The sequence below is a fragment of the Leuciscus leuciscus genome, assembly GCF_965113295.1.
Source record: "Leuciscus leuciscus genome assembly, chromosome: 15".
Classification (NCBI taxonomy): Eukaryota; Metazoa; Chordata; class Actinopteri; order Cypriniformes; family Leuciscidae; genus Leuciscus; species Leuciscus leuciscus.
In genome coordinates this window covers 36,818,003-36,837,564 of record NC_138739.1, presented here as the reverse complement: position 1 = coordinate 36,837,564, position 19,562 = coordinate 36,818,003, and the positions used below count along the sequence as shown (strand labels likewise).

The 19,562-nt window shown below is 36.8% G+C and overlaps 2 protein-coding genes and 1 long non-coding RNA gene across 6 annotated transcripts in view; 2 read left to right on the top strand and 1 right to left on the bottom strand.

The window, feature by feature from the left end:
* The window catches only part of LOC309475245, a 271,995-nt gene that overhangs the window by 94,721 nt on the left and 157,712 nt on the right, over window positions 1-19,562 (bottom strand). The gene's annotated exons all lie outside the window — the stretch shown is intronic.
* LOC309475214 (uncharacterized protein) lies at window positions 6,501-8,211 on the top strand. The gene is made up of 5 exons (XM_082137930.1): window positions 6,501-6,746; window positions 6,830-7,162; window positions 7,302-7,439; window positions 7,831-7,895; window positions 8,081-8,211. The coding sequence occupies exons 1-5, from the start codon at window positions 6,722-6,724 to the stop codon at window positions 8,168-8,170; spliced, it is 651 nt and encodes a 216-aa protein (XP_081994056.1). The 5' UTR covers window positions 6,501-6,721; the 3' UTR covers window positions 8,171-8,211.
* Window positions 18,819-19,562, top strand: part of LOC309475210 (uncharacterized protein) — a 118,761-nt gene continuing 118,017 nt past the window's right edge. The window contains exons 1-3 of one of the 4 annotated variants that reach the window (XR_014197551.1): window positions 18,826-19,065; window positions 19,149-19,322; window positions 19,390-19,481. Coding sequence is in view for 2 of the 4 variants with exons in the window: in XM_082137922.1 (XP_081994048.1) it covers window positions 19,041-19,065; window positions 19,149-19,481 (358 nt within the window). In the remaining 2 variants the exon portion in view is untranslated. Of the gene's footprint in view, window positions 19,066-19,148; window positions 19,482-19,562 lie in introns of all 4 variants that reach the window. The other 3 variants (XM_082137922.1, XR_014197545.1, XM_082137920.1) reach the window with 3 other exon arrangements.

Below are 19,562 nucleotides of genomic sequence, written 5' to 3'. Positions count from 1 at the left end.
CTGTTTATCTGCATCTGTGGAAAAAATGTGCACCACCTGTATGCATGCAGAGAGCACGCGCGCTGCCTGCACGACATCCAATCACTGTAGTCCCACGTTGTTTTGATTCGACAGCATCTAAGCAGGCACATTGCAAGACAACCAATTTGAACGAATGCTAAGCACCTTATCGGATGTACCGTAACTTACTAGCTGACATAGCTGCCAACTCTCACGCATTCACCGTGAGACACACGCAATTGACACTTTTCACACGCTCTCACGCCACACATCCATTTTCTCACGCTCGCGGCAAAGAGGACACGGAGATCGACAGACTAGACAGAGCAGGTTAGTTATGATATAAAAAAATCTCAGCTCTCAGATTCTGTCAAATTTATTACGAAATTCAGACAATAAATACCGTTTTGGCGCTTGTAAATGTGACACGACAGATCCCTAGCAGCACGTGAACCGATCATCTCTAGCTGATAGTAAATAACGTTAAACACGAATGAACACTGTTGAAAGATACAGTACAACTTACCAAAATGTATATTCCTCATTCATAATATCGACCCATCAATCAAAGGGGTCAATAAAACAGCTGGAGAACAATTATGGCACATAACATTTACCTCAGGAAAGCCATTTAATGACCATAATAGGCTATTGCACGTTAGTTGGCTAGAAAAAAAAGAGCTATAGAGAGTATTTTGCTAAATATGTGTACTATATTGCATGTTTATTATATTTTTACTTATATCATTAAATAAAGTTGTTATATAAAAAAAAACGCATTATATTTAATTTGTGTTATTTTTAACCTTAAATAATCCTGCCAGCTGATAGGGCTCTCTGTATGTTTACAGCATTAGGTGAGTTGTTTTTTTCTTGAGAAAAATTAATGCCTATCTTGTGTAGCCTACCTAATATTTATCCAAATGAGTCAATATTAAATCAAATCACAATAATTGAATTGAACTAAAATAATAAAAAAGCGTAGCTTACCAGAAATTGAACCATGTAAACATTGTAACATGTTGTCACTAAACCTTTTATGTATATCATTTTCTGTTTTTTACTGTATTTGATTAATGTCATTGTATAAAAAGAGGTTTAAATAAATACAAATCTTACAGACATACATGATTTGTATACATTTTATTTCTGTGGTAAGAGGACTTGAAATGACTCGAAACTAAAATGGTAGGACTTTGGACTCGACTTGAGACTTGTTGGCTTTGACTTTTGACTCGACTCGGGACTTGCCTCATCTTTGACTCGACTTGACTTGGGACTGGAGGGCAAAGACTTGAGACTTACTTGTGACTTGCATAACAATGACTTTGTCCCACCTCTGGCACAAAGTCATTTCCGGGAGTCAAGAAATCTCCGGGGGGGGGGGGGGATTCGGATGAATTCGGTTCGAGAGTAGAGATAAAATCCCGAGGCACACACGCAAGGTCTCTCGCTCCCTCTCTCTGCCGTGCGCGCGCTACGCTTGCGCGCTCTTGCTTCCGGGAGATTTTAACTGATTTGCGGGCATCAGGGAGCCGCTATCAATATGCGGGAGACTCCCGGAATTTCCGGGAGACTTGGGATGTCTGTAGGCCTACAAGGACTAAATTTAAGGATGTGGATTTTGTCTATTTGCTAAATTTAGGTCATATTAAAACTTATTTAGAGACCTTTATCATGCGTTCATCATTTATTTTACTGCGCTGTAAATGTATTTTATGTATAGGTGTATTATCAGTAAAATCACTGTTCTTAAGAGGCAAACTTATGAAGCCCCGTCTCTTTTCAGAGTTGCACTCGATGTGTCTTCCGGTTTGTATTTCCACAGAATGAAAGTAAGATCTTACGGATTTTTGAGTGAAATCTTCTCGGTCCGACATTTGTTATGACATCCGCTTCAAACATTACAATGCTCATGATAACTTTAGTAATAATCTATCAACAATATTCTGGAATGTGACATTCTGATTTTTACTTTTGATATCTTCGATTGATGGAATTTTACTTGCACTTGACCATACAATGGGCGAATACTAACTCACAATATCAAACTTTATGCAATATAGTTTTCAGATGAAGGCAACAAGAAAGTATTTTAATAACCTATTATTTTCAAGAAATCTACACTGACAAAATAAATGACTGGAAAATAGGCTTTTAATCACAAAATCCATATTTTTTGGTCATAAAGATAGATCTAAGTGAGCAATAGCCTTTGACATAAATTCATATAACAATGAGGCAATAATAATTGGTTCCAATAAAGTATGAAAAGTAATCATATTGTTTTAGTGAACAACACTATTAAAATACATTCAGAAATGTATAAACAAACTTATCATGGATTATCACAAATGCCAGCAGAGGCCATTTGATCTAAATCAGCATTAAAAAAATAAAAAGATTCATCATGAGTTCCTTTATAGCCTATGTTTTTCAAGTAGCCTAGGCTCAAATTTCATTTTAATTCTTTTAAAATCAACATTCTCCATTCATTATACATCGGCCATTTCATTATAACGTGCTCTACAGTTTCTCCTTCATTTATCTGGATGTTATAAAGCCATCTTCCTGTTCTTTCTTCCTCCCATTGTTTCTGCCATCTACTTTTCACATATTGTTTTATTAACTTCATATCAATCCGGATTGCATTCCCACCACATACTGGACTGAAAAATGAATAAGAAACAGAAACAGAAAAAGAAAAAGAAAAGGAAACCTGAAGTACTAGATAGATGACCCCCAATTTTATTAATACTTCAATCAGGTGAAATCTTTAACTTTTCTATGCGAAACATTTTAGTTGTATACGCGTTTTCTGATTTAAGGATGAATCTCAAATTCACGGATATGAGAGGATTATGATCTCTTAACAAATTATCCACCTCCTCATTCCTTTCCACACCCATGCATGGAGGCGCCCAAAGTAATCCTACGTCTGACAAACCTCTGATACTGTATACTTCAGGGGTTCAGGGGTTAAACAACTCCTTAAACACACTTAGTTTAGCATTAAACTCACCTGAACCAGTTAATCAAGGGCTGAATCCCTCTATACCCTCAAATAAGTTGTTATTTGAAGGGACAGCCATTCATAGTGGTGTCCGAAACCATAGTGGACGTTATTCAATGCACTCATTCACTCTATTCCACATGCACCGCAATAACGTGTGTACAACCGATGTACGCTCAACGGCTGTTCGAATTCACTCACTCCTTTTCATTCACTCCTTCAAGTGAGCAGTATTAGTGGACTAGCGTAGGGAATAGTGAATGAGGGTTTAGGGTTGCTTGATAATTACAGACAGGTTTGTTGGAGCAGGGTTGAATCGTTGTGGTTATTTCTTCCACACACTGCTGTGGTAGAGCAGGGGTTCCCATGTTCCCATTTCATATTTTGGAGTCTCTACTGCAGGGTTTTCCAACCCGAGAGCTACTGAAGAGCTACTGTCCTCGACTTCAGTTCCAACACACTTTTAAAATGCGGAAATTATGTAAATAAAATATTATAAACAATAAACATTATTTGTTATTTTAAAAATAGCCTTGGATATTTCACCCGCAGCCTGCTCTAACCGGATTCCCGGCATCTAGTGGGCAACATTAATATGACAGCCTTCATCTTTTAGTTGAAATGGCTGATGGTTTCGAGCAGGAGTTATAATACCAAAAATTAAATTATAATATAATTTCTGATGCTCGGAAGGAGAAGAGCAAATTCTAAACTGAGCTAAACTTTGCAGGAAAGTGGACCTTGAGGACCAGACCTGACAACCCCTCCTGAGCATCAGAAATTCATACATCTATTATGTGAAAGTGAAAGTGACACGTGATGGTAACCCATACTTGGAATTTGACCTCTGCATTTAACCCATCCAAGTTAATGCACACACATTAGGAGCAGAGTAGTGAGTAACACACACACACTGCAAATGTAGATACACACACCCAGAGTAGCGGGCAGCCTTTGTGTGGCGCCCGGGGAGCGATTAGGGGTTAGGTGCCTTGCTCAAGGGCACCTCAGTCATTTCCCACCGGCTCTGGAATCAAACCAGCAACCTTTGGGTTACCAGTTCAACTCCCTAACCACTAGGACAACATGTCTGCCCCTAATTGTTAATTATTCAATTATTATAATTGCCTTTCTTTTTGGTCAGAAGCTACCATGTTATTCCTTTGTTGTAACAAATAAATAAATAAAAAATATAATTTGAAAATAATAAATTGAGAAAACATAAGAAACTAAGCATGTTTGCTCAGAATACTTTGTTCTCCACGTCATCAAATGTTTAAGAAAATGTTGAATGACTTAAATCACATTTGAAAATATATTCAAATAGAAAACAGTTATTTTAAATTGTATAAATATTTCACAATATTACTGTTTAAAACAAATATGGGACGACTCCTGTCCATGGTCATGTGCTCACTGGCCTAACCAGACATCTGCAACTTTTACACCGTCCAGACTGCACTCTACTCGACCCTGACAGCTGCTGAAAAAGGTTTGAGTCAACGATGAATCAGTTTTGACTGCTAAATTCTGCGTTATGTTCTGAATGTGTACATCCGAGGGTTAAAGTCATCGGTTCATTTCTTGATTGCCGTTTTGACAGTGTCCACTTGGACATTTTAATCATATTGGCTAATTCTCCTTAATTATTGCCCTGTTTTGATCTGTTTTCCTGGTAAATTTATTTATTTTATCATCGTTATTTTGTTTTAAGGAAATACAAATTGTGCTTATAGTATAGTATAGTATAGTCCTTTATTGTCATTGTAACCTGTACAACAAAATTTAAAAAGAGCCAGACAGTTAGTGCATCAATAAATCAATATCAATAAAAAACATTAATAATCAACACATCCTCCCCATCCTATTGGAGATGCACACACATACCACCATTCATTCTGTCATAGTTATTGCACAATCTGACTATATAGTATTGTTTTACGAATGTTTTTTTATGGCATTGAGGGTGGTTATTGCTGTTGGATAACAACTGTTTTTAAGTCTGTTTGTTCTTGATTTGATTGTCCTGTATCGTCTGCCTGATGGCAACAGTTCAAACAAGGAGTGACCGGGATGGAAAGTGTCTCTAATAATGCTCTGAGCTTTTTTAGCACAGCGAGCACTGTGAAGGTCATCCATTGTAGGGGCAACCGACTATCTTCTGGGCCGTGTTAATGACCCGTTGGAAAGCCTTTTTCTGGGCTACTGTGCAGCTGCTAAACCACACACATAGGCAGTATGTTAAGATAGATTCTATGGAGCACCTGTAGAAGGATAACAGCAGTCTCTGAGTGATGTCGTTTCTCCTGAGGACCCTCAGGAAGTGTAGTCGTTGTTGGGCCTTTTTTAGCACCTTCACACTGTTTACGCTCCATGTCAGACCCTCCTCAATGTACACACCCAGAAAACGGAAGTCCGACACCTGCTCCACCCGATCCCCGCTGATGATGAGTGGTGCGATGTAATCAATCACCAGCTCCTTGGTCTTTACAGTGTTAAGGAGAAGGTGATCAACCTTGGCTTATCAACCTTGAATGACATGGTAATGAAATGATATCACATTATTTGGCCTTGAACTATAACGATTTCTCTACGATTCCTGTTCAGCTACAAGATTATCTACCCTGTGTTCTCTCCTCGTGTTTCCCTGTGAAGATCCCTGCGGATTAATACCAGCACTACTTGCTCCTGTGTCAAGTTGCAGAGGTGTGTGCTCCGTCAAACCTGCTGTCCATCCGCCAACCTGACAATCTGTATAAGACAAAGACTGTGTTTATCATCTTTCTGCTTATCTTCATCGTCAGTAACCTGCTTCTCACTAGATCACAGTGTGTCTGCTGTGTGTCCAAAATAAAGTGTTTATCTGGATTCACTTACACCTGTCCAGTCTCTATTTCCTGACAGAAGTTTTGTTGTGTGTGTGTGTGTGTGTGTGTGTGTGTGTGTGTGTACATCCTCAGGATATATTAACATCTAAGTTTATACCATGTAAGTAATTCCCATAGTATATTATATACATATATTAAAATTATTTATAATGAGTTTTTATATTCGCTGTCATGAGGATCATGTCTGTGGCTGCAAACAGGACCGTATGTGTTTATTTCTCTGGTAAATCTTCAAAGATTACATTTTTTTATGAGCATAAGAGTAGGACTGACAGTAGCAATGTTCACAATTAACAATATAAGCAAACCACACAATATATTTAAATTAAACAAAATTCTGAGAAAATGTTTGCATTATGAAAATGTGGAAACTCCACAAGTGTTTGTTTTTCCACTAAACATCTGAACAAACAGCCAATCAGACGTACACATTTATTGATTTGTTCATCAAGATATCGTCAGATGTTTTTCTTTAAGCATGAGTCTTTGCAATGGCATTTTAGTCGAAGCTCAATCTGATATGTCACCTGGTGCTGGTAGCAAATAATAAATTAATTCAATTTGATATGATTATGTGTTTTTTTGAGCAGCAAATCAAAATTCACACATCTGTATATTCAAATAAAACACACTGGCATATTAACACATACTATATCTTCTAATGACTTGTTGATTTAAACAACTAAGAATGATGATGTCCTCAGAGAAGGCCAGCTCTGACTTCCCCTCTCGTCTGTGTGGTCGAGGTTTGTGTTTCCTCTCACAGTACGAGATGTTTGAATGATCACGTATAGCAGATATTATTCATCTGGATCAGACAATGAAGATCATACAGCTGCAGATCTGTGAGTTTCTCATGTCACATTTGATTGAGTCAGTTTTCTTTTGATTTTATATCTTCATAAATGTGTTTTTCTTTCTCTCATAGATCTGATCATGTTGTATCAAGCCACAGAGAGTCTAACAAACACACCAGTAACTTTAGGATCCAATGTGAATATAACCTGTGATCTTGATATAAAGGAGATTTACTGGTACAAACAGAAATTACCGGATCCTCCAGTGTTGATCTTACGCACTTATGATCGCACATATGAAGGAGGTAAATATGAAAACAGCAGCTTTATACACAAATACTCAGTAAAAACTAACAGTCGTCTGTTCATCAAAAACATCACCATTGATGAATTAGGAGTTTATTATTGTGTGAAAACTAGTAAACCGACTAAATTCAACAACGGCACCAAAATATACATCAGCGGTGAGTTATTTTATCATTTCATGTCTTTATAAACCACATGATGGATTCCAGATTGAATATACTGTATGAAGAACTAATAATAGTTGTATTGTTCTGTTAAAGACTGAAATTAAAAGACTGAACTACAAACCTTTTACAGACTTTGTCCAAAAGAATATTACAGACTTCGTCCACAGGAATCAGACAGATGACGCTCCACAACACCAGATACCATGGAGAAATATGACCATCATCATATCTGTCCTGCTGAATGTGCTTCTGACCATTGCATTAATAGGTTTGTTCTTGTTTTACTACATTAAAAGTGTCATTGAACTACAAGAAGACAAATTCTACTAAATGTAGCCGTTTCACACAGATCGTATTTTGTCCAGTCACTTGTTTTTTGTCCGGACACTTTTGCATTGTTTTTCAAAGTAAACACACACTAAACGTGTTTAACTGTTGCGCTCACGTCTGTCTTCTGTTTCAGCGTCTCATGCGAGACATGGCGCCCTAAAAAGGCCTAAAAAAGTTCAACTTTTAAAAAACACATTTCTCTAGACACTTTTCTCATTCCCCTGGCCTGAATCTCACATTTTTCACAGTAAAACACACTCTCTGTGAATCAGCTCTTGCACTGTTATAATGTGTGAATTCAGTGATATTCATATTCAGTGCTGTTTCAGGAATGGTGAAGAGCTTTATTAATGCAACTGGAAAATCTGCGGCTCAAAACTCAAATAATCCACAGGTAAGATCTTCAATATTAATATATGTTATCTTATTTTGTCCTCTATTATCCTGGAGATTCTTACAGTGCAACTTCAAGCTGCAAAAAATTCATTAAATGATCTGAAATGTTTATGACCAGCTGACTGTACATTATGTCTATCATACTGTATATGTCCATTCATATATAATATCGTCCTCTTTCAGTGTGCTGAAGTTGATTTCTTCATGTGCTCCAGTAACACCAGGCCTAGTCAGGAGCAGAGCACTACTGTCTACAGCCAATGTATGATGTGATACACTTTATGAATACAAAGTGTACCTACAAATGTTTATTTTTTTAATAAAAAATAAAAAAAATATACAAACTACAATTTCCTGTTATTATGTTTTAAATGTGTTAAATTATGATTTTGAGTTTGCTGCTTTGTATGTAAATATGCAGTGTGTGTGTGTGATAGTAACACTTTTTGCTGGTACTGTTTTAAGTGGAGATCTTGCTTATATAATATAATCATTTTTGTCTCTCTCTATTATAAGTGCGCTGACATGTTCAGCAGTGAAAGTGGTAAACCACATGATGAGCTTTCTTGGGGCTGAAACATGAGTGATGTTTTACAGACATTTGACAAAGCTTGAAGTCAAGAAAACAAATGTCAATAAACCTAAAGATGTTTTTTGTTTTTTTTCCCATGCATATTAATTGTTTTTAATATTTTTGCACATGTTTAAAAACATCTAACTTTTGCACAGTTTTCTGTTCTGTGGTTAACACAAGCATGGTTTCGTGCAAATGATGTTCCACTGGTTTGGTCACTTGATGAACAACACGATCACACACACTTGCTGCATCTAGAGGTTTAAACTTTAACCAAGTGAACATGACACGAAACACCAACACTTCACAATTATGTTCCATTTGTTAAAGTTAACCTCATTAGTTATCATGAACTAACAATAATAAAATAAATACTTCTACAGCAGAGCAGTTATTAATTGTAGTTCATGCTAATTGAATTTTTATTGAAATTTATTGAAGTACATTATTAAAAACACAAGCTGTATCTGTTAATATTATTTGATGAACCTGAGCTAACATGAACTAACAATGAACAGCTGAATTTCTATTAACTAACCTTAACAAAGATTACTATATTATATAATAAATGTTAGAAATAAGTTTCACACTTCCTACTATTTTCTAGATGTACCAAGTACTAGGCAAAAAGAAATTCAATCCAGATTAATTAAAATACATAGAGTTCTCACTTGCCTCGAGGATAAATATTGTTTATGGTGAATTAGTGGCTAATTCTGTCAAGAGACAGAAACTAAAAACCTCATCTAAAATTATGAGTTAATAATCACGGGTTAGAATGAAACTACAGTTGAAGAAAACATCATATCTGTGTTTGTATGACACTGAAAAAAAGAAAAATGGGCTGTTCTCAGTGTCTTGGGTCATTTTGCTGCCAGTGAATTAGAGATGAATATATTTTTTTAAAGACAAGAGATTATATATATATATATATAGGTCAAGGGTTGAGTTTTGAACAAACAGACAACAAAACTAAGCGTGTGGCCAGAGCAAACCTGCCTTTAACTTCCTCTTGATTGTGGTTAATCACACTATTCATTTGAAAGCTCTGAGGTAAAGTTACATCTCTACTGTCGTGTGAAAGAAACAAGTGTTTAACATCATGAAGATTGTGCAGCTTTACCTCTGTGAGTTTATTGTACTTTATGAATATTTTATTGTTCTTTGTAAGATAATTTATAATGTTTGGGTGATTCTCTGAATTGGGTGCCTTTTGGGTCATACTTTTTTTCTTTTTTTTTTACCTTAAATAGTTATTTCTGATCATTTCATGTGATAGTGGATTTGTCAAACCTTTAAGAAAATACATTTTCCCACCTCAGGCATGAAATTCTAATCGATATTGAGTGTTTTTTCTTACTGAAAGTTGTTTTGGAGTTCAACCCTGTCACAGACCACTTGGACCCTGTTTAAATATGATTTAAAAAGATTTTCAAGTACATTTTTGTAGAAGCTTTTCAATGAGATGTCCCTTGTTTGATATCATTTATTGCATGTAGAATTTTATTTTTAAATACTCACAATTTGAATACCAAATCAGGTCATGAAAACTGTATCTAACATTGGTCTTCATATATTATCACAAAATATGCATTAACATTAGGATTTAATTAGGCTTTCATATGTTTTCCAACTGTCCTGTAAATTCTGCACACAGCAAAACAAACATTTACCTAATTTGTCTTCTTATCACGAAAATATTAATAAAAACTATCAAATAACAGGGTTGAACTCAGCATAACGGGGTTGAAAATGATAACAGGGTTGAAGTGATGATCATTATTTCAATATAGTATCATGGATTTCTTACCTGTAAAATGAATGATATCACATTCAATAACATTTTATTTTATTAAAGTTGGCAAAAACAAACAAACATTTGAGTAAATTTTTAACATTAAATCAAAAGCATTAAGCATTAATTAATCACAAACATCAATCGATCTTTGTCACATTTTTTATTATAACAGGGTTGAATCGTTGTGACAGGGTTGAATGTTTGACACTTCTTAGTAGATTACTCAATTGTAGACTTGTTGTATTGTGATGTGAACTGTCAGAAATAATCGATTATGGTATTTTATGTTCAATATTTTCAGACATCCCAATGGCAAAAACAGCAGCAGAGTCGCTATGTCGCTATTCCTCAAAGCTTCCCTCTTCTTCTGTCTTTTTTTTAGCATCCCTCCACATCTTCCGTTTATATATCGTTTAGCTCTGTCACCCAGATTGCTTATTTATTTATTTTTTCCTATCTCTGTGTCCCTTTTCCACCTTTCACGCTCACTCCTGAGATACGTTTCCCTTCTCTCTGCGTCTGCATCCCTTCTTGCTCTGCACTGTCTTTGCCTCTCTGCTGCTGTTTTTGCCATTGGGATGTCTGAAAATATTGAACATAAAATACCATAATCGATTATTTCTGACAGTTCACATCACAATACAAGGAGTCTACAATTGAGTAATCTACTAAGAAGTGTCAAACATTCAACCCTGTCACAACAATTCAACCCTGTTATAGTAAAAAATGTGACGGGGTTGAATGTGACGGGGTTGAAGTTTTTGGCTAACAGTAGCTAAGACAGTTAGCTTAGCTAAGACAGTAGCACCACATGACATTTAGGACAGCATAAAATGTTAATGTTTTGCAAAACTATTATTTAATTCTTCTTGAACCGTTGTTTACTATCATTTAGTCATATAACAGAGTTGAAATGTAATGATGGTTAGTGAGGACATGCAAACATGCTTGTTGTCTACTACTTAGGCAACTCATTATCTTTAAATAAAAAATAAAAAAAAGCAATTGTGTTGCATTATAATGCTAAGGCACCTGGTTCTATTAATTGACAGCGTTAAAATGCATTTTGTGATTTCCTTCAATTGAAAATCTTTGAAGTATGTTTGGGGGACTTGAAGGGCACCCAATTCAGAGAATCACCCGTTTAATGACATAATAATAATCCATATTATGTGTGTGTGGTGTTTATTCCACAGATCTGCTCGTATGGTGTGAAGCTGCGGAGACTTTAACTGATCAACTAACAGATTTGGGTCAAAATGTGTCGATAAACTGTGATTTTGATGTAAATGAGGTTTATTGGTTTTTACTGAAACTTCCAGATTCTCCGGTTGTCATATTACGCTCTTCCACAACGTCAGCTCTCTTTCACTACAGTCAAGCTTTTAGGCAGAAATATTCAGTGCAAAGTAAACATCGCCTGTTCATAAATAATGTCACTATTGATGATTTAGGACTTTATTACTGTGTGACCAGAGACGCTCCTCCAAAATACAGCAACGGCACCAGACTACACATCACTGGTGAGTGAACATTCAGTGATCATCAAGCTTAACATTTAATCATTGTTAGACAAAACAATATTAAATATTAATATTAAACCCCTTCAATGATTACACAGTACCAACTTCAACTCCAGAGATCCAGAATCATACAGTGGTGAAGAACACTGAGAAGAATCAGACATATTGGCAGATTATTATCTTCATATCTGCTCTGTTCAATGCAGTTCTGATCATTGTGATCATAGGTGAGCTCTTTGGTGAAATTATACATGTATTTCTCCAAATGTGGACATTGTGCTCTTGAATTCTCACTATAATATCAGTATGCTATTTTACATTTATTTTAACAGCTCTTGCAGTTACAGCTCTTTATAGTGACTACAATTGTTATATTACAGAAAGAACAAAACCTGAAATGTGGGCGAATAAATAATGTTTTTGTCTGAAATACTAATTTAATGTTAAATCTGAATTCACTTTTAAGGACTATTAAAGGTGTTTGTTCATGCAAGAAACGGAGACGACTTGAAACAATTTCAAGAGACAGAACTAAAAAATCTTCAAGATAAGGATTTCAAACAACCACAAGACTCAACACATGTGTCCTAGAGTCAGAAATATGTGACCGGAAATAATGTTTTCATGTTTCCTGCTGGCTTTGTTCTATGCTTTTTGGAATTAAGTCACAGCACAAAGGAAATGCCTCCTGACCACAAGAGGGCAGTGTTGAGCAAGAAAACCAGGATTTCAAAAAAAACATTTACTGACAATAAATCAAAAACATTGACTATATTGACTAAATTGGCTATAAATGTACAAAATCAAACCAAGTTGCATTTCTGTTGTGTTTTGAACCTTTGTCTGTTCAATGAGTGTGCTTTAAAACACATAAGCCCAGACATCCCAACCTGCACAAAGCAGAGGTGTGGACTCGAGTCATGTGACTTGGACTCGAGTCAGACTCGAGTCATGAATTTGATGACTTCAGACTCGACTCGACAAAATGTACAAAGACTTGCAACTCGACATCAATGACTCGTGACTTCACTTGGACTTGCGCCTTTTGACTCGAGAAGACTTGCTACTTCCCATGAAAACTGGGGAAAAAATTTTCACACGGCCGCGCCGCTCTCAGTTTATCTGCATCTGTGGAAAAAATGTGCACCACCTATGCATGCAGAGAGCACGCGCGCTGCCTGCACGACATCCAATCACTGTAGTCCCACGTTGTTTTGATTCGACAGCATCTAAGCAGGCACATTGCAAGACAACCAATTTGAACGAATGCTAAGCACCTTATCGGATGTACCGTAACTTACTAGCTGACATAGCTGCCAACTCTCACGCATTCACCGTGAGACACACGCAATTGACACTTTTCACACGCTCTCACGCCACACATCCATTTTCTCACGCTCGCGGCAAAGAGGACACGGAGATCGACAGACTAGACAGAGCAGGTTAGTTATGATATAAAAAAATCTCAGCTCTCAGATTCTGTCAAATTTATTACGAAATTCAGACAATAAATACCGTTTTGGCGCTTGTAAATGTGACACGACAGATCCCTAGCAGCACGTGAACCGATCATCTCTAGCTGATAGTAAATAACGTTAAACACGAATGAACACTGTTGAAAGATACAGTACAACTTACCAAAATGTATATTCCTCATTCATAATATCGACCCATCAATCAAAGGGGTCAATAAAACAGCTGGAGAACAATTATGGCACATAACATTTACCTCAGGAAAGCCATTTAATGACCATAATAGGCTATTGCACGTTAGTTGGCTAGAAAAAAAAGAGCTATAGAGAGTATTTTGCTAAATATGTGTACTATATTGCATGTTTATTATATTTTTACTTATATCATTAAATAAAGTTGTTATATAAAAAAAAAACGCATTATATTTAATTTGTGTTATTTTTAACCTTAAATAATCCTGCCAGCTGATAGGGCTCTCTGTGTGTTTACAGCATTAGGTGAGTTGTTTTTTTCTTGAGAAAAATTAATGCCTATCTTGTGTAGCCTACCTAATATTTATCCAAATGAGTCAATATTAAATCAAATCACAATAATTGAATTGAACTAAAATAATAAAAAAGCGTAGCTTACCAGAAATTGAACCATGTAAACATTGTAACATGTTGTCACTAAACCTTTTATGTATATCATTTTCTGTTTTTTACTGTATTTGATTAATGTCATTGTATAAAAAGAGGTTTAAATAAATACAAATCTTACAGACATACATGATTTGTATACATTTTATTTCTGTGGTAAGAGGACTTGAAATGACTCGAAACTAAAATGGTAGGACTTTGGACTCGACTTGAGACTTGTTGGCTTTGACTTTTGACTCGACTCGGGACTTGCCTCATCTTTGACTCGACTTGACTTGGGACTGGAGGGCAAAGACTTGAGACTTACTTGTGACTTGCATAACAATGACTTTGTCCCACCTCTGGCACAAAGTCATTTCCGGGAGTCAAGAAATCTCCGGGGGGGGGGGGGGGATTCGGATGAATTCGGTTCGAGAGTAGAGATAAAATCCCGAGGCACACACGCAAGGTCTCTCGCTCCCTCTCTCTGCCGTGCGCGCGCTACGCTTGCGCGCTCTTGCTTCCGGGAGATTTTAACTGATTTGCGGGCATCAGGGAGCCGCTATCAATATGCGGGAGACTCCCGGAATTTCCGGGAGACTTGGGATGTCTGTAGGCCTACAAGGACTAAATTTAAGGATGTGGATTTTGTCTATTTGCTAAATTTAGGTCATATTAAAACTTATTTAGAGACCTTTATCATGCGTTCATCATTTATTTTACTGCGTTGTAAATGTATTTTATGTATAGGTTTATTATTAGTAAAATCACTGTTCTTAAGAGGCAAACTTATGAAGCCCCGTCTCTTTTCAGAGTTGCACTCGATGTGTCTTCCGGTTTGTATTTCCACAGAATGAAAGTAAGATCTTACGGATTTTTGAGTGAAATCTTCTCGGTCCGACATTTGTTATGACATCCGCTTCAAACATTACAATGCTCATGATAACTTTAGTAATAATCTATCAACAATATTCTGGAATGTGACATTCTGATTTTTACTTTTGATATCTTCGATTGATGGAATTTTACTTGCACTTGACCATACAATGGGCGAATACTAACTCACAGTATCAAACTTTATGCAATATAGTTTTCAGATGAAGGCAACAAGAAAGTATTTTAATAGCCTATTATTTTCAAGAAATCTACACTGACAAAATAAATGACTGGAAAATAGGCTTTTAATCACAAAATCCATATTTTTTGGTCATAAAGATCTAAGTGAGCAATAGCCTTTGACATAAATTCATATAACAATGAGGCAATAATAATTGGTTCCAATAAAGTATGAAAAGTAATCATATTGTTTTAGTGAACAACACTATTAAAATACATTCAGAAATGTATAAACAAACTTATCATGGATTATCACAAATGCCAGCAGAGGCCATTTGATCTAAATCAGCATTAAAAAAATAAAAAGATTCATCATGAGTTCCTTTATAGCCTGTTTTTCAAGTAGCCTAGGCTCAAATTTCATTTTAATTCTTTTAAAATCAACATTCTCCATTCATTATATATCGGCCATTTCATTATAACGTGCTCTACAGTTTCTCCTTCATTTATCTGGATGTTATAAAGCCAATCTTCCTGTTCTTTCTTCCTCCCATTGTTTCTGCCATCTACTTTTCACATATTGTTTTATTAACTTCATATCAATCCGGATTGCATTCCCACCACATACTGGACTGAAAAATGAATAAGAAACAGAGAAAGAAAAGGAAACCTGAAGTAATAGATAGATGACCCCCAATTTTATGAATACTTCAATCAGGTGAAATCTTTATCTTTTCTATGCGGAACATTTTAGTTGTATACGTGTTTTCTGATTTAAGGATGAATCTCAAATACACGGATATGAGAGGATTATGATCTCTTAACAAATTATCCACCTCCTCATTTTTTTTCAAACCCATGCATGGTGGCGCCCAAAGTAATCCTACGTCTGACAAACCTCTGGTACTGTATACTTATTAAACAACTCCTTAAGCACACTTAGTTTAGCATTAAACTCACCTGAACCAGTTAATCAAGGGCTGAATCCGAAATAACCCTCTATACCCTCAAATAAGGAGGGGACAACCATTCATAGTGGTTATTCAATGCACTCATTCACTCTCTTCCACATGCACCGCAATCGATGTACGCTCAACGGCTGTTTGAATTCACTCACTCCTTTTCATTCACTCCTTCAAGTGAACAGTATTAGTGGACTAGCGTAGGGAATAGTGAATGAGGGTTTAGGGGGCGATTTCGGATTCAGTCAAGGTGTTCAGGGTTGCTTGATAATTACAGACAGGAGTGTTGGAGCAGGGTTGAAAATTAAAGTCTGCAGGACGGTAGCAGGGTTGGAGACCCCTTGTCTATACAAATCATAATCTTTGTGGTTATTTCTTCCACCCACTGCTGTGGTAGAGCAGGGGTTCCCATGTTCCCATTTCAGATTTTGGAGTCTCTACTGCAGGGTTCTCCAACCCGAGAGCTACTGAAGAGCTACTGTCCTACTGTCCTTGACTTCAGTTCCAACCCTCCAACACACTTTTAAAATGCAGAAATTATGTAAATAAAATATTATAAACAATAAACATTATTTGTTATTTTAAAAAATAGCCTTTGATTGTCAGGGTTCTGCCCTGTCAGCTTTGTCTGTGTTGTCTTTGTTTCATGTCTCTATGTTTGTGTTGTGCTTAAACACATGGCTGTGTCTTTGTTTGTGTTTGCCATGTGCTCCTCTGTCTCTTCCTCCTTGTTTCCCATTACCACGCCCCCCTTGTTTAGTTGAGTCATTGTTTGAGTGTTGGCACCTGTCTCCTCGTTAAGTCCTTGTTTGTCTGAGTGTGCTCACCTGTTCCTCATGTTCTTAGCTCCCTTTATATGTTTGCTCTTTCCCTCTTGTGTTTGCCAGTTTGTTAAATGTTGTACTTCAGAGTACTACTGTGTCTCAGTATCGTTCCTCTTAAGTCGTTAGTGTTTTGTTGTAGAAGTTTAGTGCTCTGTTTACTGCCATTGGCTCTGTCTTGTTTCCCTGTTCCTGTCCAAGTCCTGTCCAAGTCCTGTCCAGCAAGCAGCCCTGTTCTGAGCCTGAGATACCTGAGTGTCAAGCTGTAAGAAGTCAAGCTGTAAGAAGTTCCTGTCTGGCTTTAGCTGGTTACCTCTGGTCTCACTCTGATCTGCCATATCTTCACTCCAGCCCACGGATACCTCATTACATCTGCTGCTCTGCTGTTGGCATTGTCTCATCTCTACCTATTGTTTGGATTGCTACCTTCTCCTACCTCGTTGTGTCATCTGTTTATCAATAAAGCTGTTAATTGTCATCCTGCATTTGAGTTCTCCTTCACAGATCCATAACATTGATATTTCACCCGCAGCCTCTAGCCGGATTCCCGACCTGCAGATGAACCACTAATGATGTAGGCAAAATATTTTCCCACCATCGAATATTAGCGATTCACATTTCACAAATGTATATGTAAATTAATTATATAAAACTAAAGTATAAACAAGGAGTGGCCGGGATGGAAAGTGTCTCTAATAATGCTCTGAGCTTTTTTAGCACAGCGAGCACTGTGAAGGTCATCCATTGTGGGGGCAACCGACTATCTTCTGGGCCGTGTTAATGACCCGTTGGAAAGCCTTTTTCTGGGCTACTGTGCAGCTGCTAAACCACACACATAGGCAGTATGTTAAGATAGATTCTATGGAGCACCTGTAGAAGGATAACAGCAGTCTCTGAGTGATGTCGTTTCTCCTGAGGACCCTCAGGAAGTGTAGTCGTTGTTGATGCCTTTTTTAGCACCTTCACACTGTTTACGCTCCATGTCAGACCCTCCTCAATGTACACACCCAGAAAACGGAAGTCCGACACCTGCTCCACCCGATCCCCGCTGATGATGAGTGGTGCGATGTAATCAATCACCAGCTCCTTGGTCTTTACAGTGTTAAGGAGAAGGTTATCAACCTTGGCTTATCAACCTTGAATGACATGGTAATGAAATTATATCACATTATTTGGCCTTGAACTAGGAAACGATTTCTCTACGATTCCTGTTCAGCTACAAGATTATCTAGCCTGTGTTCTCTCCTCGTGTTTCCCTGTGAAGATCCCTGCGGATTAATACCAGCACTACTTGCTCCTGTGTCAAGCTGCAGAGGTGTGTGCTCCGTCAAACCCGCTGTCCATCCGCCAACCTGACAATCTGTAAGACAAAGACTGTGTTTATCATCTTTCTGCTTATCTTCATCGTCAGTAACCTGCTTCTCACTAGATCACAGTGTGTCTGCTGTGTGTCCAAAATAAAGTGTTTATCTGGATTAACTTACACCTGTCCAGTCTCGATTTCCTGACAGAAGTTTTGTCGTGTGTATGTGTGTGTGTGTGTGTGTGTGTGTGTGTGTGTACATCCTCAGGATATATTAACATCTAAGTTTATACCATGTAAGTAATTCCCATAGTATATTATATACATATATTAAAATTATTTATAATGAGTTTTTATATTCGCTGTCATGAGGATCATGTCTGTGACTGCAAACAGGACCGTATGTGTTTGTTTCTCTGGTAAATCTTCAAAGATTACATTTTTTTATGAGCATAAGAGTAGGACTGACAGTAGCAATGTTCACAATTAACAATATAAGCAAACCACACAATATATTTAAATTAAACAAAATTCTGAGAAAATTTTTGCATTATGAAAATGTGGAAACTTCACAAGTGTTTGTTTTTCCACTAAACATCTGAACAAACAGCCAATCAGACGTGCACATTTATTGATTTGTTCATCAAGATATCGTCAGATGTTTTTCTTTAAGCATGAGTCTTTGCGATGGCATTTTAGTCAAAGCTCAATCTGATATGTCACCTGGTGCTGGTAGCAAATAATAAATTAATTCAATTTGATATGATTATGTGTTTTTTTGAGCAGCAAATCAAAATTCACACATCTGTATATTCAAATAAAACACACTGGCATATTTACACACACTGTATCTTCTAATGACTTGTTGATTTAAACAACTAAGAATGATGATGTCCTCAGAGAAGGCCAGCTCTGACTTCCCCTCTCGTCTGTGTGGTCGAGGTTTGTGTTTCCGCTCACAGGACGAGATGTGTGAATGATCACATATAGCAGATATTATTCATCTGGATCAGATAATGAAGATCATACAGCTGCAGATCTGTGAGTTTCTCATGTCACATTTGATTGAGTCAGTTTTCTTTTGATTTTATATCTTAATAAATGTGTTTTTCTTTCTGTCATAGATCTGTTCATGTTGTATCAAGCCACAGAGAGTCTAACAAACACACCAGTAACTTTAGGATCTGATGTGATTATAACCTGTGATCTTGATATAGAGGAGATTTACTGGTACAAACTGAGATTACCGGATCCTCCAGTGTTGATCTTACGCACTTACAGCAACACATATGAAGGAGGTAGATATGAAAACAGCATCTTTAAACACAAATACTCAGTGAAAACTAACAGTCGTCTGTTCATCAGAAATATCACCATTGATGAATTAGGAGTTTATTATTGTGTGAAAACTAGTGAACCACTAAAATTCAGCAACGGCACCAAAATCTACATCAGTGGTAAGTTATTTATCATTTCATGTCTTTATAAACCACATGATGGATTCCAGATTGAATATACTGTATGAAGATCTAATAATA

Coding starts and splice junctions, on each gene's coding strand:
- LOC309475214 (XM_082137930.1), top strand. CDS start 6,722: ATGAAGATCATACAGCTGCAGATCT. Junction 7,440..7,830: donor TCTGACCATTGCATTAATAG/GTTTGTTCTTGT, acceptor GTGCTGTTTCAG/GAATGGTGAAGAGCTTTATT. Junction 7,896..8,080: donor AAAACTCAAATAATCCACAG/GTAAGATCTTCA, acceptor GTCCTCTTTCAG/TGTGCTGAAGTTGATTTCTT.